Source organism: Cervus elaphus, chromosome 14, assembly GCF_910594005.1.
Source record: "Cervus elaphus chromosome 14, mCerEla1.1, whole genome shotgun sequence".
Classification (NCBI taxonomy): domain Eukaryota; kingdom Metazoa; phylum Chordata; class Mammalia; order Artiodactyla; family Cervidae; genus Cervus; species Cervus elaphus.
Genome location: NC_057828.1, coordinates 76,342,301 through 76,366,901, shown reverse-complemented (window position 1 = coordinate 76,366,901; position 24,601 = coordinate 76,342,301). Strand labels below are relative to the sequence as shown.

Genomic DNA, 24,601 nt, shown 5'->3' with positions numbered 1-24,601 from the left:
GGCGTGGCTCCTAAGTTGTCAGCATTCTCTCTGCTTTTCCTTCTGCAACCAGGAGCATCAGCTTCCCTGAGAGCATTCCTGTCTCCCCGCCAGAGAGGGGAGCAGTCAGTAGGCCCAGACGAAAGGCAGCATCCTGGTTGGTACCCTGAGATGGCCAGCCCCTCCCCCCATGTCCCCACATGGTCCCCTTAGGTCTTGTGGGGAGACCTCTGCTCTGGTCTTCAGACAAACCCAGCTGGCATAGAACACAGAACAGATGTGTTTCAGTATCACTTTATTACATTATTTACATAGGCAAAACAAAACAAAAAATCCACCCCATCTTCCTATCTCTGGAAAGTTCTATTTCCAACCGTCCACTGAAATCAGGATCCCTTTTCACCCTTCTGGAAAAAGAAAAAACAACAAACGAGGACCTGGGTCACCTGCAGAAAAGGTGGCTTGTGGTGAGGGTCCTCTGGAGATGTCCTGGGGCCCTGACTGCATGGGGTGCAGAGCGGTGAAAGGGTCCAGGGTTGGGGAGACAGAGATAGAAAGGAGTCTGCTGGGAGACTGAGGCCACAGCTCAACCCAGGAGTCAGGGAGAGACGGGAGGAGGCCGTCAAGACAGAGGTGAAAGTCAGAACCTAGCCTCAGAGCAAACGGCTTCCTTCCAAGCGCATGGGTCAAGAGGCCTGGCTCAGAGATCTGGTCCCATGGTCCTGTCCACTCTGACCCGCTGGCAGAAACAGCAGCCCAAGCAGAGGCTCCGTGTGGCCCTGCAGGGACCGGGACCAAGCTGTGGGCCCTCACCCCTCTGCCCTTTGAGTGGGAACACGTGTCCACATGTATCCCTACCAGGTCCTCCAAACACACAGACTCTGGAGGTTGTTCTAAAACTTGGAGTCTGGTTCCAGGCTCAGCCAGAAAAGCTGCAGAGGCCTCGGCCCACAGAGGTGGGGGGGGGGGGGGGGTTACCTTGGAGCTCGGGGAACTTAGAGAGCAAGAGGGTGCTGATGAGCAAACGTTCAGTGCCTCAGAGGGGGATAACGGAGACGGGTTAAGACGGCATGATTTTCTGTACAAAGGGGCAAGTGTGAGGGATTGCTTTGGTGTTCCTAAAGTAGAGAAAGAAAAAATACAAGGAAGAAACAGGAAAAGGTAACACCTCCTGGGACGAAGTCACAGCCCAGAAAAGCCCCTGCTTTCCCCTGGGAGTTCCTATAATGAGGCAGAGAGGAAGGGGAGGAAAGGGGCCCCCCGCATGGAAGCTGCAAGACCATCCCACCCCCCCACCCCCCACCCCCACCCCCACCCCCGAGGAGCTTCTCAGCATCCTGGCTGTGCGCATCACACCTTTCCTCAGAGCAGCCCGGAGGTGGGTGCAGGGAGCTGAATGTGTCGAGGGCCGGAAGACCCCTCGGCCTGGTACAGGGCGGGGCTCCGAGGACGGCCTCCGTGGGTGTGTGCAGTGGGAAAGGGTGGGCGGTGAGGGGGCACCGCTCCAGCGCAGAGGCCGCAAGCGCTCAGACCCAGGGAGGGGCTCCTCCCCCGGATCCCACCCGGCCTCGCCCCTCCCCAGCCACGTCACAGTTCGGTATCAGCCACCACACGTTGTCTCGCTGAATGGCCGTTTCTGGAGGTGGCCTGGCCGGTGCCATTCTCCTGAGCCCCTCGATTCACAATGGCCTTTCCCTGAGCCTCGGGGGAGGCCTCAGGGCCTGAGCTATAGCCCTGGCCTCCACTGTTCTCCACGTAATAAGGGTCTTCCCCCTGGATGGTGTATAAATAAAGGAGCATTATCTCGCAAGCACGGGAGCAAGAGGAGGGGTAGGGGGAAGAGGAGAGGCAGAGGCAGGGGAGAGGGGGCTGCAGCTGCAAGTGCAGGCTCCTTTCTTCCTGAAGAGCGCTCAGGGTTCCAGCTCCTAGAGGAGAAAGGACAGAGGAGAGGCACCTCACCGTGCCACGGCAGCTTGAGAGCCAACTCGCGCCAGAAACTGGGCCGTCCCCAGGGTGGAATAACCTCCCCAGAGGAGGTAGAGGGGCCAGAGACCAACAGGCAAGCCCTGGCCTTGTCCACCCTCCGCTAGACCACTTCAAGAGTCGAGTTTCCTTCCACACGTCCCCGTCTTGTGAGACGCTGGGTACCCGTGGGGCTTTAATATGCTTGCAGAGAAGTGGCTGCTTTAGCTGCCTGTTCTGGTTTGTACCCAGCTAAACTATCCCAGGGAAAACAATAAATAGAGGACATAAACCATCTGTTACCATGGGGGTGGGGAGCAGGGCCCCAGTTCATGCCCCCCTCCCCAGTCTATTATATATTGTTTTTCCTCATCCACGCATACAGTGATGTGTGTGCACACACATTCCTGCACAGAAGTACCTCTTCTGCTATTTCTCCTCCCCTTCTGTGACATTCATGGACCTCCCCAGGAGACCTAGCTTCCTCATTTTCTTTGCCCTGGAGCCCAGAACTGACCAGCCTTTCTCCTGTTGGGCTCCAGCTGCGGCGGTTCATCAGGAAATAGCACGTGGTGATCAAGACGGCCAGCAGGATCCCCGAGGTGAGCAGTGCAATCAAGGTCTTCCGGGAATAGCTCTGGTGGCTGCTGACATCTTCTTCAGAGATGTCCTGGATGCCCATCTTGAAGAGAAGACGTAGAAAAAAGGGAGCCTTCCACTTGTGGAACGTGGGTTCTAGAAGAGGAGCCCAGCCCATACTAGACCCCTCTGTGTGACTCAACGCTGAATAGACCCAAGGAGACATAGACCTCAGGGATGTTCTAAACAGGACTTAAGACTGGTATCTCTTCATTAAGTCGAACTGTGAACTTTTGTTCCAAAGATAGAAGGGCAAAGACTGTTGGAGAAGGGTGGAGAGGTAGGAAGGGTAGGTCTGGGGAATATGATTACTTTCTCCCCTGAGACCCCTCATCTCCGAGAACTTACCTCTCTCAGGTCAGACTGGTGCCTTCTCAGAAGTTTGATCTTGCTGGAACATTCTGGAATGAGAAAAGGAGTATGCTGAATCTAGAAGCTGGAACAGCTCATCCTGCACTGTTCTAGATGTTCTGATGGTGAGGGTAGATCTCAGGAAGGTCTTTCCCAAACTCAGCACGGCCCTGCTCCCCCGCACCTGTGCCCTTGAGCTATGATGCCTGGTTTCTATCCAGCATCCTCTAACCTCAGCCTGTCCCCCTCTTGGCCTCAGCACAGACCTGTCCCTTACCTGTACTGTTGGCCAGGACCAGCAGCAGGCACTGAGGCTTCACCTCAGATTGGGCCAGGAGCAAGGAGCACACCTCGGCCTGTTCCTCCTGACATAGGACTCGGGTCAGCTTCTCTTCATTGTTCTTCTTAAACTCCTCCTGGGACAACAGAGAAAAGTGGTGAGCAGGAGACGAGCTTGCTGGTATCCTTTGCACTGTATCTGGGGGCTCAGGCAATAATTCGGATTAAAGTCACACTGTTACCCTCAAAACAAAAATAATCCTTTTTTCCCCCTAAAATTCCAAGTGAAAAAAAAAATCTTGCAAACTTCATATGTGCAAAAACATGATAAGGAAAAAAAAAAACAAACTCCAAAATTTTCCAAGACCAAAAGGTGGTCTTAGCCGGTGCTCTAAAATGTCAGAGAACAAATTTAGGAACTATTACCTTATTGAAGGATTGCCCATGTAAATATACACTATCCAAATTAAGTTCAAAAGAAATCACCAATAACACAAAATATTAACAGTGCAATACAAATGAAGATAAAACCCTCTGTTTCAAGGTTATAAGAGGCCCAAATATTGACAGAAAACCCAAGGGAGGTGAGGAGTAGAGAACAAATTTATGACTATAGATGCAACAAATTTATGACTATAGATCCTCGTCCCTTCCCTCTTAGTCTCCGAGGGGTCTCACAGACAGCATGGCTCAAATTCAAGTGGGGCTCTTGTCTAGTCTTCCATTCCCTGTCCCCACTAGAGACACGGAACCCAGTTTTACATGAGGTGGACAGGTCGCTCCAGGTTGCTGATTGACTGGTCCACGGGAGTCAGGCACTCAGACTCAGGAGACAGACTCTGACAATTCTTCTGACAAGTCCCAGGAAAGGGATGAATTAGAAGCCCTGGCTGTTCCCCCTCCTCAGTCTTCTAGGATTTATTCCAGCAGCCTCTGAAGGGAGTGGCCTGCTCTACCCAGAAAAGGAATCAAAACCAAGACTCTCTCCTTTGTCCGGATGGCAGATGGCGGGGGAGGAAATGCCTGAGCAGCTCTGACAGCTTTCCTGTGAGGGGAAAACTGCTGGGGCGTGTGAGGGGCATCAGAGCTGAGCCTCCGTGGAGGAGAAAGCTTCCTGTTTGCGGAGCGGCGCTGCTCCGGGGGCAAGGCCACAGGGCCCTCCCAGCTTGGCAAGCAGCCTGGGTATTTTCCTATTGCTGTGGCCCAAGGCAGTGAAACCCAGGCTCCTTTGCTCCCGCACAAGGCAAGGTCAAGATTGGCCTCACGTCCCAGCTTTCTTCTGCCAGCTGGAATTCAAGGCTTTGGGGAGGCCAGACAGCAGGGTGAGCTAACCTCCGGATCACAGAAGAGAGGAGTCCAGTGGGAACCTCAGAAGGTCCCCAGGAGCCAAGGTTACAGAGAGATGAGTCCTCAGGCCACGGCTCCTGATGAGGCAGGTCTCCAGGGAAGTCCCAGGATAGGAGCTCCTCACAACAGCATTCGCTGTGGGGAGTCTGGGCACCGCACTGCATGTGATCAGCAGTCTCCTTCCTCTCTGGGCCCACGTCCCCGTGGACTTGTCTTGCTACCCCATGAGCACCTTGTGGATGAGGAGGAGGGAATTCCCTGCCTGGATGACTCTGGGCTTCTCAGCTGTCTCGGGCTGACATGTGTCTCTTTCCCAAGAGAGGCAGGGGAATGGGGCTCCTGCACAATCTTAAACAAGCCTAACAAGGAGGCACCTCCTCAGTGTGCCGAGTCCTAAGAAGCTCCGCCTCGATCAGACTCAGCTGTTCCGGTGGTGATCAGGACTGCGTGAATCCCTCTGCGTGCGTCGTGTGTGTGGTCTGTGTGTGGAGCGGGGCTAGCAATGAATTCCACACGGTCAGAGCTGTTGGTGTGTACGCACGGCCATGAAGATAGACACCGCTTCCTATGTCTCAGACACTGGTTCTAACTCTATGAGACTATTCTCCCCATTTTGTAGATGAAGAAACTGAGGCACAAAGAGACTTCAGAGTTGACAGCGCTAGTCACGTGGTAAGCAGGCACACACCTGCTTCGGGGTTATCAGAAACATCTCAAAATAGGCCTCACAGAATGGATAGAATGTATGCAGGAGAAGCTGGGGAAGGGCCTTGGGAGAGTGGGTGCCACCCGGAGGAAGCCCAGGCGCGTATGAGCCGGCAGCCTTCGCAATACGGGTTGCCTGGGGAATGAAGCACATGGCCTTGCCCCTTGGAATTTCATCCTTCAAGACTGGATTCCACCTCACCTCCTCAAAGAAGCCAGTCCCTGTCTTCCAGCAGACTGGGTATCTGTCCTTTCTCTGCTATTTACTAGGTTCTTTGCAAGTCGTACAACTCATCTGAGAGTGAGGCTGCTCCGCTGAAGACTCAGCAGGGGTGGAGACTGGAGGGCTGCTCTGTGAAGAGCGTCCGACAAGGTGCTCGGAACCAAGTGGGCACGGGTTAAATGGCAGCTGTCCTGAAGCAACACCTCCCAGACCACATCGTCTAGAATCCACACGTCGATGTTGAATCACATTCTGCCTTACTGCTATTATCATTTCTCTGTGACTAGATTGCTAGGCTTCTTAGTAGGGGGAGGGAAGTGGGTGCACACTAAACAATTTTGAACCCAGACTGCACAGAGCACAGTGCCAGAGAGACAAGAACTCAGTGAGCTGTTCTTCGTCTTAAGGTCCCAAGTGGTTTGACTTCCACACAGGGGCCCCCCGCCCCTTGTTTAGTTTCCTGGACTCGATTCAGGGGAATAACAGTGGCCAGCCAGCCTCCCTCCTACTCTGGAATCCAACAGCATCACTGAATTGTGTTTGGGCCTGGACAGAAGCAGGTGGATCCTGAACAAAGCACAATGCGCCTCCGGATGCTTGAAATAAACATCCTCCCCCAAGAGAGGCTGCAGGCAGGCATCACGGGAGAGTGGGCAGGAGGAGGCCACAGTCTCACCATGTTGCTCATGGGAATCAGACTATGGACCCCTAACTGCGCTGGCTAGCACATGATATTTTATAAAACCAATTATCATCATCATCATAAAACCACCTAAGTTTTCTAAAGTAACATTCTCAAACTTTGCAAAGACTCTCAGCATGTTAAAGAAGCACATTAAATATTGGAGTAGGGGGAGAAAGGGACAGGTATTTTTCTAAACTTTAAGATATTACCCAATGTTAAGACTCTAAGATCAGTCACCTCTCTTTCTCCCTTCCTCCCCCTCTCTCAGTATTTTATCGACTTTGGTGTGAGCTTGACAATGCAGCTGAAACACCTCTTTTCATATAGAGACTGGAATAATTAAAGCACCCATTACAAGTCACACAAGTGGGCAGCTGACCAAAAGTTAGGGTGTCCCAGGTCTCAGGTTCTTTCCAGAAGACACGCTGTCTTCATCAGTCACCCATCTGCAAGTTATTTTTTCTGCATGGAAACTGACCTTTAGTGTTTGAGCAGAAGGCAAGGAAGACACGGGCTGGGGGACATTATCTGCAGGCAGCCTGCCTCCAATGAAGTAAATGTGACAGAGCAAGGGGGATGTGAGCTAAATGAGTAAATATCATCTCTGCCTGTAAACATATGTGCTTCTAAAGAAAGGCAGTTCTGAAAGACAAACTGGAGGGCAAAGGACTTGAATAGAGATTTCTCCAGAGAAGACACACAAATGGTTAGTAAGCACATGAAAGGATGCTCAGCATTATTAATCATTAGGAAATGGCAATCACATGCACCTCACATCCAATCAGATGGCTACCATCAAAAAATCGAACATAATGAGTGTTGGTGGGCATGAGGAGAAACTAGAACTTCTGTGTCCCATTGGTGAGAACATAAAATGGTGCGGCTGTTATGGAAAAGAGTGTGGTGATTCCTCAAAATATTAAAAATAGAGTTACCATATGATCCAGCAACTCAATTTCTGGAGATATAGCGAAAGAAATGAAATAAGAGTGTTGACATATCTGAGCAAACATGTTCATAACAGTATTATTAACAATAAGCCAAAAGGGGGAAGCAACCCAAGTGTTCATAGGTCAATGAATGAATAAAATTGGATATGAACACACAATAGAATATTATTCAGCCTTAAAAAAGAAAATTCTGACACATGCTACATCATAGATGATCCTTGAGGACATTAGACTAAGTGATTATGTATCAGTCACAAAAAGATAAATACTATATGATTTTACTCACATGAGGTACCTAGAATAATCAAATTCATAGAGAGAGAAAAAATAGTGGTTATCAGGGAGAAGGCGGCGGGGGGGGGGAAGGGAAGTTGTTTAATGGGTGGAGAGTTTCAGTTCTAGAAGATGAAAAACTTCTAAACATTAATCATACAACAAGGTGAATGTACTCAGCAGTACTGAACTGCACACTTAAAATGGTATATTTCATCCTATGTATATTTTACCACCATTAAAATGATTCCTTGGTAGATTCCCCTGGATCAATAGATATGAAATAAGAATAAGGGCTTCCCTGGTAGCTCAGCTGATAAAGAAGATGGTAAAGAGTCTATCTGCAATGTGGGAGACCTAGGTTCGATCCCTGGGTGGGGAAGATCCACCGAAGAAGGGAATGGCAACCCACTCCAGTATTCTTGCCTGGGAAATTCCATGGACAGAGGAGCCTGGCAGGCCCTAGTCCACAGGGTCACAAAGAGTCAGACATGACTGAGCAACTCACACACACACACACACTCCAGAATAAAGTAAGCTTACATTCTGGAAACTATGTGGGAAACCACAACCACCAAAGAGTAAATTAACCTGACGCTGCAGCAGAGAGAATGAACGTCAGACGTGGGTTATACGTTCTGCTAATGAGGCTTCTGAGATGTAGTAACAGCTGCTTGACAAGAGGATGGGATTACTGTCCTCTGGCTGACGTAGGTGACCTCTATCTAGAGGTGAAGCACCGCAGCAAAAGGAGAGTAGCTGGGATAGAAATGTCTAGAGAACGCGTGTACAGAAGGCAGGCCCAGTAATCCCATAGCAAGAGCTAACAGGCTGGATCCTTACTGTCAGTGTGAAATGAGTGTCTGGAGAGCTGGAAACAATGCCTATTTCTGTTATGGGAACACATTAGATGGAAGAGCAGGACAGCAGTACATAAGTACTCGAGGGTGTGATGTTAGGGGGACCCATGTCCTTCATGCTTCTCATTAGGCCTGAGTTTCCCCTCGATGAGAACCAGGGCCATAAGGCCCTCTGACGCCCAAGGTACAAAAGCAACCTAAGGAAAATCAGGAGGCACCACACCACTTTGGGGCAGAGGCTGATTATCAGAGAGGCACACAGTAGGACTCACAGAAAAGGAATCGGAAACAGGAGCTGTGGCCCAAAATTCTGGAAGAATGATTTCCGACTGAGGAAAACAGGAGGCAATGCTATTTGAGGGCTGGGGAAGAGGAAACCCCAGGAAGACAGAGGGGTCAACAGTGGTGGAAGGAAAAGAAAAAAAAAGAAAAGACAAAACAGCACTGCAGAGGTGCTGCTATCGAGTTGACTGATCACGGGCAGCGCAGAAGCCTTCTTTAGGATATTGGAGGAATTACCATCTTTCCACATCCCTACTCCCAGATTCTTCCCAAATTACAGTAGAGTGCGGATCTTTTCAGCTGTGGCACAAAGTAGGTTAGACAGTAAAGGCCTCAGACAGAGAGAGAGAGACTGCGGCGCAGTAAACGCAGTTATTTCTGGAGCAGCAGTAAGTTTCTGGCACTTATCTTGTAGGATGACCCTCGTTAAATGTGAACTTTGAAGAGCAGTGGACAGACATTTAGAATAAATCGTGTGCGATTAGCTCTAAATCGTTTGTACGAAGAATTAGTATTCTGGCACAGACCACTGTGATGCACAGGAAAATAAGTGCTCAGCCAAGATAATACAGAGAGAGAGAGAGAGAGAGAGAAGATGATCATTTTTCTGGTCTATAATTAGCAAACTGTTGGGGGAAAAAAAATGTTTTTTAAATGAGTTTAAAATCAGCATCAGAAACACAGAATCTTAACGTGTACACACGGTACATTCACGCTTAACTACTTTACAAGTTGCACTTAGCTATTCCCATTGCCTGAACCTCTGTCTTTCAAATTTCTGTTGTTTCTTAAAACTGTAAGTTAAATAGTTTTCTTAGGTATTATTTTAGAAGACCTGTGAGTCAGAATGACCCAGCTGATAACCACAAGATACCAATAGTCAAATTAGACAAAAATAAGTAACGTAACACCCTCTACAGACTACAGTATTTACCCAGACTCTTTCCAATACATGCATGTCACATGTCATATAGATGGTTCCCTTAAATGGGTTCCCAACTTGTAAGAAAATGCTTTTTTCTGTAAGTAAATATCACTCTTCCTATCATCCCATCTTTCATCCAGGATATTGTTGCTGTCAGGAAACTGGATTTACTGAAACAAAGCAAGGAGACCTGCTATCATCATCAAAAATTAATACCATGCTGTACAGTCTGCCACGCAATAAGGCCTGAAACTGAAAGAAGAGGCGAAACTACTACACAGAAAGAGAAAACCAACATGTTATGAGAAATGGCATGATGGTTTATCTTAAAAATGAAAAATAGCCATTTAAAAAAACTCCTGGAATTAATAAGCATGTTAAAGAAAATGGCTAGACCCAAGATAAATATAAAAAACTCAATGAACGTTCTAATATACAAGAAAGAATCAACTGGAATATATCGTGGAAAATCTATATAATAAACAAATCTTAAGAAATCCATAAAACTTATAGGAAAAAACATTTTAAAAATTAAAAAAATAAAAAGACACAGAACAATACCAGAGGAAAATCAGAAGAAAAAAAAACAGTGAGATTTCAGAGCGGTTCCAATTAAAATTTTAATGGTCTTGTGGGGTTTTTTGACTTGTTGTTTCTAAAATTTTTCTAAAAAATAGATGAAAGACCTTATACACAGGTCTTTGTATAGCAAAGATCTACTTGGCTAGATATTGAAAGTGTTGATGTATAAAAGTATAAGGGCTTCCCTGGTAGCTCAGCTGGTAAAGAATCCACCTCCAGTGCAGGAGACCCCGGGCCAACTCTTGGGTCGGGAAGATCCCCTGGAGAAGGGATAGGCTACCCACTCCAGTATTCTTGGGCTTCCCTGCTGGTTCAGGCAGTAAAGAATCCTGCAGTGTGGGAGACCTGGGTTCGATCCCTGGGTTGGGAAGATCCCCTGAAGAAGGGCAAGCAGCCCACTCCAGTATTCTTGCCTGGAGAATCCTCATGAACAGAAGAGCCTGGCTGGCTACAGTCCATGGGGTCGCAAAGAGTCGGACACGACTGAATGACTAAGCACGGCACAGGGCACATAAAAATTTAATACAAACTAAAGGGGGAACTCCAGTCAATAAAGGAGAGAATCACTGAGTAAATATTAAATGTTACGGGAACTGGTTATATGGAGAATGAAGAATTTACAGCAAAAAATTCTTTCTGTACTAAAGAGTTATATGAAAATAATAATAAATAAATTGATTTTTTAGGTGACTAGCTTATATTTCCTGAAGGACTTTCTTAACATAAAAGCAAACCTAAATCGGACTATATATTACAATATGCACGTGTGCGTGCTCAGTCACATCCAACTATTTGCAACCCCATGGACTGTAGCCTGCCAGGCTCCTCTGTCCATGGGATTTTCCAGACCAGAATACTGGAGTGGGTTGCCATTTCCTCCTCCAGGGGAATCTTCCCGACTCAGGGATGGAACCCATGTCACCTGCATTGGCAGGCAGATTCTGAACCACTGAGTCACCTGAGAAGCCGATATAGTACAATAGAGGAACGGGAAAAGTAAATTTAAATAAAATCATCTTTGCCTTCTTTGTCCACCAGATGGGGCCTCTTACTCCCTTAAATCCAAAGCTCAGTATTCAAAGCAGCCTGTCCATGTTAAACTGCCCCGCCTCCACCCAACTCGGTCCTTCCAAGACTCACTTTAAGGAGGTTCAGAAGTAATTTCGGGAGGAGAAGGAGGGGGATAGACTGGGCAGGGGGGTTTGACTTACACAGCTGGAGGTCTCATTTAGCTTCAGGCAGATGCTGTGGGTCAATTTCACTTCTTTGACTGTGGAACATTTTATTTCATTCTGTATTAAAAAAAAAAAAAAGTAAACAAGTCAGCATCATTTCTTCCCCACCTCTTTTCTGGTTTGATTTCTATGAGCTACTTTTTAAAGAGGCTTTTAAAAAAAGGAAATTTAAACATGCTGTTAGGAGACTAGAAAGTTATAAGACATACTCTTCTTTCACCTCACTTCTTAACACATCAGATAGTCAAAACTTTAGTTACTAGCCTGGGCTTGCAGGCAAGTAGCTATTTGCAATCTTGGTAAACATTGGCTTGGATGGTGCAGAAATGCAAGAGGGTAGGATCTTTCCCCTTGGAGCTGTTTTTCCCTCCAGTGAATTACACACTTGCAGGGGAACAGATAATGAGGTGGCCAGGCAGACTCTGGTGACACTCATTTTCCTTTTGGGCCCTGGGACTCTCCAGATTTCTATTCTGGCTCCCTTCAGCACAGAACCCAGGCAGGTCTCCCATGCCGCTGGCAGGCTCCACGCCCTTGCATTTTTACTCTTCCTGCTGAAAGGTGTTGATAGCCACAAGCCCCAAGACTGAACAAGGCAGGTTTAGCCCAACACCCCTAGTCTTCTTAGGTCTCACGGCCTCTCTACCCTGGCATACCACCAAACCCTCTCACAGACAGGAAGCAGTATTCGCCCTAAACATTTTGGGAAAAGCAGCACCATTAAGTGCAAGACAGTTTCCAAACATGCCCAAAGGCAAGTGGTACCTTGGTCCAAGACTAGACCAAGAGGTGTAAGAAAGAACCGTCGAGCACTGGATGGATTTCTGAGAATCCTCTTTACACTCTACTTTCTAGAAACACTATACCCATGGCACAGACCAGTCTTGCCACCAAACGCTACCCTTCTCCTCCCCTTTCTCTCCCTTTCAGCAATATTTAAGCTGCATGTTTCTCCCGTGAATTCCTACATGATCAAAATTCATTGGTTTGGATAAGCAGAGGTTAAGGGGAAGGGAGAGAGCTTGCATACATATGAAGTGAGGGGGAAATCTGTCATTTTTAGCCCAATTCACCCACCTTGATGATACTTTGGGTAGGAGAAAATGATGGAGAAGTTTTAATGGAAGAAGTCACAGGGCTGGTACTATTGTATAAGGAATCCGAAATATTTCCAGGAAACATGCTGGGCTGCAAAGTCGCCTCTGAAGTTGCAAAGCTGATGAGGGTAGAAGATACTGTGGTGGCTAAAGAGGTCTGTGATGGGACAGAAGAGTTCACGGTTCCAGAGACTGGGAGGATCTCAGAGGTAGACGTGAAATTGACTGTAGACACTGGAACTGACCAATATACAAGTGTGAACACACGCACAATGGCATAAACACACAGACAAACACAAAAACACATCTCAGTTCATTCACATAGGCTCGCACTTCAACCCAGAAAAGGGAATCTGGGGAGTTAAAAATTACTTCATATCCTAAACCCTTGGCAACTCATTTCCAGTCAGCTGTTGGAACCATAGCTATAATCTAGAATGTATTAGAAATGCCCTGCAAGACGCTGAAACTGAACTGGAAACTGGTCTACCTTAGAGACACCAAAGACCCCCAATTTGAATCTGTACCCTGTTTGCTTCACTTAGAAAAGATATAGACTCTTCTTTTATCACTAAGCTGGACTCAGGAGTACAAGAATTACTGATCAGAACAAGCAGCGCAGACGTTGACTGGAGAGAGCTGTCACTACAGGAAGAATGGTCTAGAACATACTTCAGGGTTCCCTAAGTGTGATATTCAAGCTGTTATTCAAAGGAGCTTGTATGTTTTCATCTGTGGGGGGACATAGAGGGCAGGGGTGGTTTGCAAATATCCTAATGCTTTATCCAGGTGCCAGCAGCATCCTTCTGGGGGCTTGAGATGAGAAATCTTTACCTAAGGTGACGGGTGTGGTCCCATTGCTGTCCTGAGAGACACTGTAGAGGCTGGTGCTTCTAAAAGTACTTGAGTTCACACTTATCCAGTTGGATGTAGTTGTAGGGACAGGTGAAGATGTTCCTGGGCTGAGTGGCACTGTGTCATTAGTAGTCACGTTCTTATCTGTGAATCCCTTAGAAGCTATAGAGAAACCTAGAAGAAATATCAGAGCCCAGATCATCCTGATGACTCATGGCATCACATGATTCAGCACATGATTCAGTTTCTTGACATGAGGGAGAATCCATCTAGAACATCCCCTGGCAACAGAGCAGAACAAGAACACCCTCCTGGACAGTTGACTAATTTCCCACTAGACTTTTTCCCAAGGAAAGAGAGAAAGAAAAGTTCACATGCACCAAGCATCTAGCATAGTATTATTTATAGGAGGGAAAAGTTGTGAGCAGCTAAATGAATTACAATAGGGTAGATGTTATATGCACTCAGCATACCATAATCACTGCAAACGAAAACATGCTACAGTTATAGCAGCATGAGAATATGAGGAAATGCTCATAATAGGCTAAGTAAAATAGAAACATTTCAAATTACACCTGAATAAATATTGCCAAGATCTAAAATGTGGGAAAGGATGCACCTCTATTTCCTTTTGAATGTATCCTTCTCTCCGTTCGATTTATTAACTCAGAATAACCACTAGATTCACACCAGCTCTATGCTATCCTTTAAAAAATCTTCTTTCCTTCCTAGATTGCCCCATTACCCAAATCCTTTCATTCTTTCCCTCAGGGCCTTAAAACCTATTCTTTTTTTTTTTTTTTTTTTTAATGGAGGAACTGTGGCTCACAAGCCCAAGATTTCTTTCGGGAAACTCTGACCTAGGAATCTAGCCTATGGACTAGAGAGCATATGACTTGGTTTCTCATCAAACATCGTGGGGACAGACAGCTGGGTTCTGGCTCTGCCAAGAATTCAGTAATTTAATGTGTGTGTGTACCAATTTTTAGATGAGGGTCTTTTCTTACTTGGATTGTTGGGGAAATCAACGAGATAGCAAATGCTATAGTATAATGTTTCTAGAACTAGTTATTCTCTGAAACTTTTCCTGCAGGTTCTTAACCTTCCCATGTTTCCTATGGTACCCAGCAGTGCCATCCTTAGGTCCAGGAAGGACCCTCCCTGTTCCCAAAACATGAGCAGTCCATGGGGCCAACGGAGGTGTATCCTCTCTTCTAGATCATGTGTTGGGACCAGAAGTCCTAGAACTTCTTGCCCAAATGGCTCTTTGCTTACTGGAGGACCTGCATGGCCCTCTTCTCCTGGTCCAACCTTCCAAGGGTGAGCTGCAGCTCCAGGGAATGTTCTCCAAGCTCAAGGGTAGCCAGCGTGCAGGGAAAATGTCAGAGCTCAAGCGTGTGGGTGGGGTGTCCCTTGCCTGCACGCACGGTCCCTTACAGTATGGACCAGAGCCCTGGGTAAGAAGAAGAGAAGAGGGTGGGCAAAGGCCAGGGACCGTCTCTTCCTGCTAAGCCCCCCTGTGACACTGAACCCAAAGGTTCTGAGAGTCTTACATTCAAATCTGGCCTTCCAGGTGGCCATGAAGGTACATTTTTAAGAAGATAGAAGATATTTTATTTACCAGTTCATTGGCCTGATTTATAACTTGAAGAATTTGGACATATAATATATGGGATATGGGCCTCCACTGTATTCTTGGCTCGAGCCCTAGAAACAATTAGAGGGAGGCTTGGTATCCAGAGCTCACACCCAGCAATACTATCCTCAAGGAAAGGCCCCCCGGGGTCCCAGGGCACCCTAAAGCTTGTCTCTAACTTTTCTGATTGAGATCTGAGTCTGTATTTTTCAGAGGTTTCCAGGTAAACGCAGTGCAGAAGAACACCTCTTCTTTTGCGCAGCCTCAAGGCAGCAGTCAGGCAATGGTTTCAAGGCAATGAATTTTCCCCCAAAGGTGGTGTCAAGTCTCATTCTGCATCATCCACCTCTCTTCCCAGCCTGCTGCAGGTAGGCTGGTACTCATGCTGAGTACAAAGCACCTCTCTGAAAATGATGGGGCACAAGAGGAGGAGGAACACGTGGTATTACTATTTCCATTTCAGAGATAAGAACCTGGATCACTGAGGTTTTAGCCAAGGGGCAATGCTGTCATTCATGCAGGGCAAGGAGCCATGGGGTCCCCAAGGCTTAGCTGACTCTTGAGTAGAAGCAGCAAGAGGGTCAGGGAGTCCAAACTGCTAAGGATCAGGATGCATCTTCCACACTTTGGAGAGAAAAGGATGGGCTTCTGGCTGGCTGGGGTTGGGGGTGGGAGGAATGAATCTCTCAGAATAAAATAGATGGGGAAGCAGACCCAGTAGTTTTGTCTTTAAATCAGTCCCCCTCGTCCTCTGTCATCCCCTTCTTCTGCTGCTTTTTATCTTTCCCAGGGGACCACAGAGGATGAGACAGTTGGATGGCATCCCCAACTGCATGAACATGAGTTTGAGCAAGCTCCGGGAGACGGTGAAGGACAGGGAAGCCTGGCGTGCTGCAGTCCATGGGGTCGCAAAGAGTCGGCCACGACTGAGTGACTGAACAAGTCCCTCTCAGCAATCTGACCCGAAGGTCTAAGTTCAGCGCAGGGGGCAGGTGGTGGGAGCATTTGGACACTGAACTGAAGGACCGTCCTCCCAAGGTTCCCATTCCAAGGCACCACGGGCATTCCCCCTGACATCCCTCCTCCTGCCCACCCTCGTTTCTTCTGGTTTCCTCTTCCCTCCAGGACACCGATTCTTGGGAATCCCATCTGGCCCCGCCTGGCCCAGCCCTCTCCTCTCCCCAACGAAATCTGGGCCTGGCTGAGGTTACAGCATGCTTTTGAACCCCCTCCCCCGGGGCCTCCTTCACCCAGACAAACAGTTTTGAACTTTTCCAGATGTGAAGAGAGACCCACTGCCCGTTCTGCGCGCGGAGGCGGCTGCTCCAGAGGAGTGAGGCAACCCTGCACCCGGCGGCTCCTGAGCCACGGGGTCAGGCTCCCGGCTGGGGCGGCCTCCTCCCATGCCCTCCCCCCGCCAAGAACGGCGGAACAGGTGGCAGGAGCCGTCTGCGAACGAGGAGGGAACCCTAACCCCTAACCGCAGTTCACATCCCCGGGTCCAGGCGGAGTGGGGAAGCCCGTGAGACCCGTGAGAGACAGGACAAAGACGGAAGGTGGGAAGGCAAGGCTGGGCCCTGGGGTCGATCCTGACCTAGGCGCTGCGCGGGGAGACTGTCGGGGAGGGCGGCTCTTGTTTTCAGTCTCTAGGGCTCCCTCTCTAGTGCTCCCATGAAGAGATGGGTCTTGGAGGAACGCAATGAAAAGCATCAAGGCTGACCACAGGTCTGTGTTTATCCTGTCTTCCCCGACATGCCCATGGCGTTAGACCACCCAAGGCGGATCTTTCTTTATCCAAGCTTCTCATCCCCAACTGCGTGTGGAAGTCATAGCAGCCTCTCAGCCAAATCCAAGAGATGGTCAATGAAGTCTCCACCCCATTTCGCTCTAGCAACTGGAGGAACGGCTCTTACCCAACCCAACAGAGCATTATGCCACAAGTTAAACTTGAACGAACACCTATCTTCTGCTGTTCACCTCTCACTCCATCTGTATTAACTGTGTCTCCTGAAGCACCCTGTTTGCCCCTACCTACCCTACTTGATCTCAGCCCATGAACTTGGGATAAAAGGAGACAAGGGATCCGGCAGTCAGAGATATGAGGATTCCAAGAAGCCAAAGAGATGTCACGAAATTTATGTTGTAAACGTCATGCATTTAACTTAGAGGTACTTGTTTCAGAGGCAATTAGTCTTGTCTGACACAGAATTCTAACAAACGTCTTCATCTGCTATCCTAGTCAAAGCTAAAAATTAGTAAGGGACTACTAGAAGCAAACAACAAGGCGAACCAACAGCTGAAAAAGAATAAACAGCAATAAATTAAAACCAGACACAAGTATTAAAACCCACACTAGTCTGGAACCATTTGTGGTCAGAGTAAATAAAAAATACACACTTTCATAAGTATTCACACTCAATGCGCATGAATCTGAGCAAACTCCAGGAGATAGTGAAGGACAGGGAAGCCTGGAGAGCTGCAGTCCATGAGGTCGCAAAGAGTCAGACATGACTTATCGGCTGAACAACAAGAATTAACAATGCCATTGAGTTACACCATAACCAAATTATTTTCCGGATACATCTAAGTCTGAAAGTTAAAACCCTTTTCCCCTAATACATTGAGAAAGCAGAAACGTATGTAATAGGTTTTTAAAAGATTTCTACCTACAATTAATATATTGAAAATTCTTTTAAACTTTAAAGGGCGTTTACAAATCTTCAGAGATCCAGAAAGCTCTGCTGCCTAAATTACTAAATTCCTGTGCTTTAGGAGATGTTTTTTCCCCATTATTTGGTCTTGTTTTTCACAGGCCCTCTGAGCTGTAGTGGTGCTGTTTTTTTTTTTTTTTTTTTTTTTTGATGGTGCTGTTTTCTGATCTCCTAGCCAGTCAGCCCCATCCTGCCCATCCTTTCAGGTTCTAGCACCTGACCTGAGAGCAGTTTCCTGGAGGAGATCTTGGAAATCTTAGATACAGAGCTGGGAAGAAGGAACAAGCTGGCCTCTGCTGGGAGCCCACAGCCTGTGTTGATGGTTGATGGGAAGATAGGAGAGCCCCAGAACAGAGAGCTCGGACTCTGTACTTGGACTGTGTTGAAAGGTTCCTCTACCAAGTTCTAGCTTTATGACCATGGAAAGCCTTTTCACCTTTCTATACCTCCTCTGTAAAATGGAGATAAAAATAGCCCCTTCCTCCTTGCTTTTTGGAGGAATAAAGGAGATAGGGGGCGTAAAGCAATTGCCTGTCTGCTAAGTGCTCCAGAAACAGTGATTATCTTTATGACATAGGATATTCTCCTGCCTCTAGGAGACGTTAAGACATATATCTGCACGACTTATCTGGCAGAAGATCATATACACTGTTTCCTGAGTGTAGGTCTTGTCACCTCAGTTACATCGCAGATTTCCTGAGTGCTGGAACCGTCTCTTAGACTTGTTTATTTTTAACTTAAGGAGCTGAACACAATCCTTTCTGAGTTCACGACAGGCACTTGGGTTGAATGGCAACTGCATCAGGCGTGTTCATACTGACCACTTCTCTGTATTGATAGAACCATCTCATTCAATGCTATAAGAGGACATTTACTTAATTAAGGGAATGTCCTTGAGAGGATAATCAGAATTAGGAAAGTTCTAGAAACCAAGTCACATGGTTGAAGGCTTAGTATTATTCCAGCTAGATCAATGGTTGGTGCTTGGTGCTGGTGGACCAAATCTGACCCACGGGTTGTGTGCTGTTTGGCCAGTGAGCTAAGAATGGCTTTTACAGGTTTAGAGTGTTATAAAATAAAACAATGTAGAATATGTGTCAGAGACCACATATGTACTCCAGAGCCTAAAATATTTACTATCTGGCCCTTTATAGGCAAAAAAAAAAAAAAATTCAGTGATGTTTGATCCAGACAGGAAGAATTTGAGGGGAGAGAATAAACAATCTTCTTCAAGATTCATTTCACTGATTCATTCATTCTTAATTTTCCAAAGCACCGGTGATGTGCAGAGGGCCAGACTCAGCACTGTGGGGAGTACAAATGAACACCTTTCTACTGTTAGGTGTTAGTGTTACTAGAGTTTAAATAAACCTCTGTCCTCAAGGAATTTGTAATCTCGTGGGGCAGACTAGAAAGGTTGTTAAGGATTGTCCTGAAGAAAGATTAATTCTACGAGAGTTCAAGGAACAGAATTGCAATCAATGACTAGAAGTTACAGAAAGGCTAATTCCACTGCAATACCAAAAAAAAAAAAAAAAAAGCTAATAATCATAAGATTTTTCTTTAATAGAATAAACGACTCTGGGAGATAACAAGGTACTCATGTTCCTGGGAGCATTCAGGAAGCCTCCATGCTATGGGTCTTGGCGGGTTTGGGTCATGTGTAACTAGATCAAAGTTCTAGGCTGATGCCTTCCTATGCTACAGAGGCTGGGTTGAGGTGTGAGTGTAAACCGAGAGTCTGTGGCCTGAGTGTTCCCGGGGTTTGGAGACTCCCCTTTAATATTCAAATAGCACGTCTTGGACCCCGTCCACTTCCTGGGGAACCCTAATATCGTGAGCTCTCTCAGGGGGCCTGCGTTTCTCCCGGTCACCTCTTCCTCCATGTCCATCATTTCCAGGAACCCCTGATTTATAGCTCTGTGCTCAGACTGCAGGAGTTCTCCTTCTACACTGGTGTGCCACGGGCTCGCCAAATACCCATTCCTTTATCCCCCCTACCCAGAGCAACACTAATAGTGCTACAAGGCCAGTGTGAATTGCCTGAAGATTTCAGATCATGCAGGGAGATTACAGCACACCCCAGAGGAGACAACAGCATAATATTGAGATACTAGACATTCCCGTGCTAAACAGCCGGGCCACACCATAAGGAATGTTCCCAGCCAGGTCTTTTCCACCCTCCACTCACTACCATTCCCCTATTGCTCCAGGCACTTCCCTCCTCTCTTTATGCTTTCCTGGGCTTGGAGTCCTTTTAGCCTTTTGTCTCTTGGGTTCATCAAATACAAAGTTCCACTTTATTTTATCACACTCAGCAATTCAACTTCCTGCCTGCCACTGCCCAGCAAAGGTTTGTGCAAGGGTCCAGGTTTTCTCAACCAAAGACTCCTTAAGGCATTTTCTTAAACAATGGAGCGGGCTACCTAGAGACGGTGCTCTCCAGGAAGGCAGCAGGGGTGGATTCTTTGCGGTTTTTTCCCTCTTAAATCAGGAGCAGACTTCCCAATGAAGCCAGAGGCCTTTTCCTTTATGTCCAAAGGGAAGTGATTCATTCTAGCAGGCTCCAGGGTGTATGTCCTGGGACGCACACCCTGGTATATATCCCTCCTCATTTCTACTGCATTCTCCCAAGACGCATGCATCTTTCTCCTTAGCAAAGTCGAGGGCCCTTGAGACTAAAAAGTGTAGACACTGTGTTTTTATTTCTTAGCTGAGGAAGGAAGAGAATGTTCTCATTAGGAAAGTCAAAGCCCAGAAAAATATGGAAATTCTGCCCTGGCAACTCTGAGCATTTTCTTTTGGAGGGTGGTGTTTTATTCCTTTTCCATACCTTCGGATTTTCAGTTCTCCACACTCGGGGGCCCTTTAGTGACATCCAGCAAAGTCAATGGGAGAGGGAAACCCAGGCACCCTTAAGGTGGAGCCAGGTAACCACCCCACCATGAACTCAGGCCTGCGCCCTCCTGCCCAGGAACTAAAGGGAATCAGGCAGCGAGGTGGTAAGAAGTGGAATTGTTGCTCCTTTTGATTTGCTTTTGAAAGAACACTAGGCCTGATTTATCTGCTGCAGTGTGGGCTTTCTGGCCCTGAGCTTTGGAAGACAAAGACTCTTCCAAAGGAGAAGAGAACTAGTGAACAGAGAGGCCCAGGAGGTGGAGCCAAAGGGATAAGAAAAAGATGCCCAGGCTCCCTTTATCAGCCAAGCAGGCATGATGAGGGAAACCTGCGTTTGCAAAGGCCGGGCCAGCCAGAGGAGGGGGAGCGCTGGGGACCACGGAATTAGTCAGAGGTCCCAAGGCTGCTCCATCTAGGTCTCCATGTGGCAGCGAGTCAAGGGTGGAGTCTCTCCCCTCCGGAAAATATCTGATAAAATTCTTTTCCCTTTTCTTTTTTCCCCTCTTACACACAGCCCCAGACAGGATATGGGTGTGGGGTCAGCAGGCACGAAGGACCCAGAGGAAGAAGAGGAATGTGAAGGGGTGGGACACGCTGGACAAAGAGGAAAGACAGGCCTGGAGGGCTTGGAGGAAACAGATACCCTGGGCCTGACAACTGGGCTTTCCTAAATACCTGCAAGGCTTCTCCTCCCAGCCGGAGGTGTGATTCTGGTCACACACACACTCAGGTCAGACCCCAGTCTGCCTCTGGTCACCACACAGAGTGGCCCCATCTCCAACAGAGACGGTTCAAGCCCGAGACAGCTTCTCACAGGGACCAAAAACCGACCTTCCCAGAACAAAGCTCCGGAGAGGAGAAAACTCCAGGCCTCCCTTCTGTGGCTCCCTAAAGTTCACAGGAAGCATACCACAGAATTTCTGCAATGTCCCCTCGTTAGCATTTCAAGGTATAGTCACTCATTTCATTTACCCCACAATATATCAGAAAATGACTCCTGGTATTAAATAAAAATGGAGGGACCCAGGGCCCGCTGCTCATCCCCGAAGCGGACACGCTGAAATTCTCCGTGTGTCTGCCCAGGGTTCTGCAGAGGTTAAATCGCTTTCCCATCCCCTCCGCTGCAGGCCAAGGCGAGACTGAGACTGGCCAGCTGAGGAAATAAGAAAAGGGTGGGCCTCACTCGGCCCGGGACCAGGTCATCATGAGCTGTGAAGCCAAAGGAGCGTGGAGCATCGGATAGGAATCCGAGCTGCCGGTCAACACAGCCCGTTGTGAGGTGCAGACAGCCCCCAAGGCCATGCCGCATTCTAGGGCTTCAACATCTGAGCAACACCTTTTCTCCCGGCCCCAAACAGCATGTCTGGGTCCGCCAAACAAGTTAACCCAGAGCCTAACAGAGCTTCCCCCGGCCTGGAGTCTCTCTCCAACTGGGTGGGCCCAAAGGAAGACAACATAAGAGGCCTGGCTGGCTGACCCAGGTCACTCAGAGGGACTACGTTGGGTGGCTTTTAGGATGCAGTTTAGGGAACTGGGAGCCCTGGAGGCCTGGAAGCAGAACCTGGAGCTAACAAGAGAATAACTTACAATATTTAAATCTGTCTAAGCTCCATGAGATGAGACGGAGAGTGTTATCCCCAAATGAAAGCAATTACAAATAAATATTGATTGCGTGCCTACCAATTTTTTTTCTTTTCAACAGAAATGACAGCAAGAGCTTAAGAAGTGCCTGGATAAGCAAAGGAGTGCCCCCTAGTCTGCACGTCTGTCCACTAGTTAGAACTTAGAGAACAGGGCAGGGAAAGAAAACCCAAGCGCAATGAACTTGAATTTGTGCCGGGGTGAGCGGTTGTGGTGGGGAGAGAAAGGCAGAGTACAGAACAAATTCCATTCACCCGACTCTTCTCTCCAGGTAAACAGGTGTGGATGCCCAGAGGAGGAGTCCTAACCTAGCTTTCCCATCTTAAACGCACCCTCACGGACTCTTTTTCACTGCAAACTCTCCATGTCACCTAACTCTGCCTGCCTCCCGGACCTCTGGACCCCGGACCCGGGATCTCGTCGCAGGCGGGCTTCGCTCCCATTCCTTGAAGGTCCAGTTCTGGCTCCCGGCGTCCAGGTGGTCGGTGGGTGCCAGCGCTCCCTTCCCAGCAACCGGCTCCAGCCGCCGCTTGCTTTCCGAATCAACCATCAGCTATAAACTTTTCCTTTCCTTTCCTTTTCTTCTCTCCTCCCCTCTCCCGGGGTTCTGGCTCCAGCTCTGCGCTCTGCGCACCTTTGGCATCTCCAGAGCGCTTTATTTCAGAGAAGAGTCTCTGGCCTGACTCCCGGAGGCCTGGGGCGCACCGCCCGGCTTACACCTGGGCTTCACTCAGAGGGTCCCCTTCCCGTCGCGTCCCACCCCCACCGACTCCCAGGCGAGGGGCCGGTCCCCACTGGGCTCTGTGGGAGCGGCCTCAGTCCCACCAAGCCAGGAGCTGCGGCAGTGGGCGTGGGCGCGGGGGTTGGGGCGGGGGTCCCCGGGGGGGGTCCCCCTGGTTCCGCGATCTCCTCGGCCCGGCGCGCTCTGCCCCCGGGAGAGCGCCGACCCTCCCCGCCGCCCAGCCGGGCGGGCCGGGCGCGCGGCCGGTACTCACGCAGCAGACTCAGCAGGCAGAGCGCGGTCCAGTCCCGCGCCATCCCGCGCCCCGCGCGCGCGCCCCTGCGGCCCAGCATCGTTCCCGCGGCGACCCCGGAGAGATGCGCAGAGCGCGAGACACTGCCTGGCCCGGCCGGGACGCGCGGCTCCCCGCCCCTCCGCCCGAGCGTGGGGTGGGCGAAACTCGCTTTTTCCCCTCCCCTCCCTCTTCGGTCCTGGCACGGCCAGCCCCTCTCCTTGGCTGCCACTAACGTGAGCTTCCCGCTTAGTCCCAAAGGCGGAGGACGTTAGGAGGGAGGCCGGGGTTGCCGCTGTTGAGGCCAAAAAGGTTTTGTAAGGGCCCCCCGGACGCCTTGTTCAGCTTGATAGAGCGACCCCAGTTTCTTCAAGCTCACTTCCACTGAACTTTTAACCCCTTGGTGTCAGTCTTACAGGTATTCAGGGCAGGTTTCCTCTAATTTTTTACCCCCCTCCTTTCCTTTCCTTTTTATTTTTATTGGTTTTTAAGTTTTAAGCTGAGAACAATCTTGCAGAAGGAATCTACTGGTAAGGACCTGAGTTTACAAGGGTGTGCATTTTTGCTAATCAGGTAAAAACAGGGACGCCCAGGTGAAACGTACCCCGTGTTAAACCTGATGCAGACTGCGATGTGTGGTAACGACGCAGCAAGCCTGAGCAGGACACGTAAATGACGGTAGTTGTTCACTTTTTTCCCCCTTACCAGATTTGTTTATTTTAATTTGGAGGGTTTCTATTTTTCTCCCTGTGACCGGCCCTATTTTCTCACATGGCTTGATCTTTCACTAGCATCATAAAGGCAAAGAAATCCACTAGCACCTAGGATGCTTTCTCCCCAGTCACCCCCTTTCCAGTCCTGGGGCTGAGACTCTAGGGGCTCCATCCTGATCTTCTATCAGGAAAAAACACTTATCCTGACTCCACCCCCTTTCACCTAGCTGATCCTGGAGCTGCGTTCTCCTCAGGAGTTGTTCTGGATGTTGGTAAACCAAATTACAGAAAGTGTGAGCTGGGCGGCCAGCCTAGTCACGGACTGGATTGTGGGGGTGGAGATGGAGGGATAGAGGAGCCTGGAGGAGCAGGTGATGGCACTGGGAGCGGGGAAGAGAAGGGACTGTCTTGGAGACCATGCTCTGAGATCCTGAGTGGGCTCGCAGGATTACAGATGTCCAGTCCAGTCTCTTCCACGATGATCGTGGCACCAAGCCCAAAGGGGCAAAAAGCCCAGCACCCTCAGCTCCTCTCTGACTTCCTTCTCTGCAGAGATCCCCTGGCATTATAAGAGTGGAAGCGTGTTCAGGTCTAAAAGCAAAACCCAGAACTTCCACTGTGGTCTTGTTGCCTGACTTTCCTTTACAGAGGAAATGAAGCCTTGCATCACAGAAGGAAACCAAAGCTGAAGCAGACTGGTAGCACACGGTGGTGATTTGCTATGACTGCTGGAAAGTGCAGGTGGGAATTCACATCTGAC

General features: G+C 48.6%; 1 protein-coding gene across 3 annotated transcripts; it reads right to left on the bottom strand.

The window, feature by feature from the left end:
* Window positions 1-257: 257 nt before the first annotated feature.
* CD34 (CD34 molecule) lies at window positions 258-23,285 on the bottom strand. Of its 3 annotated transcripts, none has more exons than XM_043923458.1 (8): window positions 23,111-23,285; window positions 13,209-13,403; window positions 12,355-12,608; window positions 11,254-11,334; window positions 3,209-3,347; window positions 2,929-2,981; window positions 2,459-2,623; window positions 258-1,752 (listed from the first exon to the last, which is right to left on the bottom strand). In XM_043923458.1, the coding sequence occupies exons 1-8, from the start codon at window positions 23,187-23,189 to the stop codon at window positions 1,567-1,569; spliced, it is 1,152 nt and encodes a 383-aa protein (XP_043779393.1). In that variant the 5' UTR covers window positions 23,190-23,285; the 3' UTR covers window positions 258-1,566. The 3 variants fall into 3 exon arrangements, with proteins under 3 accessions (XP_043779393.1, XP_043779395.1, XP_043779392.1); XM_043923460.1 differs by having other exon boundaries at window positions 258-1,904; window positions 12,355-12,614; window positions 23,111-23,283; XM_043923457.1 differs by having other exon boundaries at window positions 12,355-12,614; window positions 23,111-23,283.
* Window positions 23,286-24,601: the final 1,316 nt, after the last annotated feature.

What these genes read in the sequence shown, in the direction of transcription:
- CD34 (XM_043923457.1), bottom strand. Translation starts at nt 23,189, where the DNA reads ATGCTGGGCCGCAGGGGCGCGCGCGCGGGGCGCGGGATGGCGCGGGAC. An exon ending in GACCACACCCGTCACCTTAG is followed by an intron (nt 12,615 to 13,208) that starts GTAAAGATTTCT and finishes TATATTGGTCAG; the next exon opens with TTCCAGTGTCTACAGTCAAT. An exon ending in GCCCAACAGGAGAAAGGCTG is followed by an intron (nt 1,753 to 2,458) that starts GTCAGTTCTGGG and finishes TACACCATCCAG; the next exon opens with GGGGAAGACCCTTATTACGT.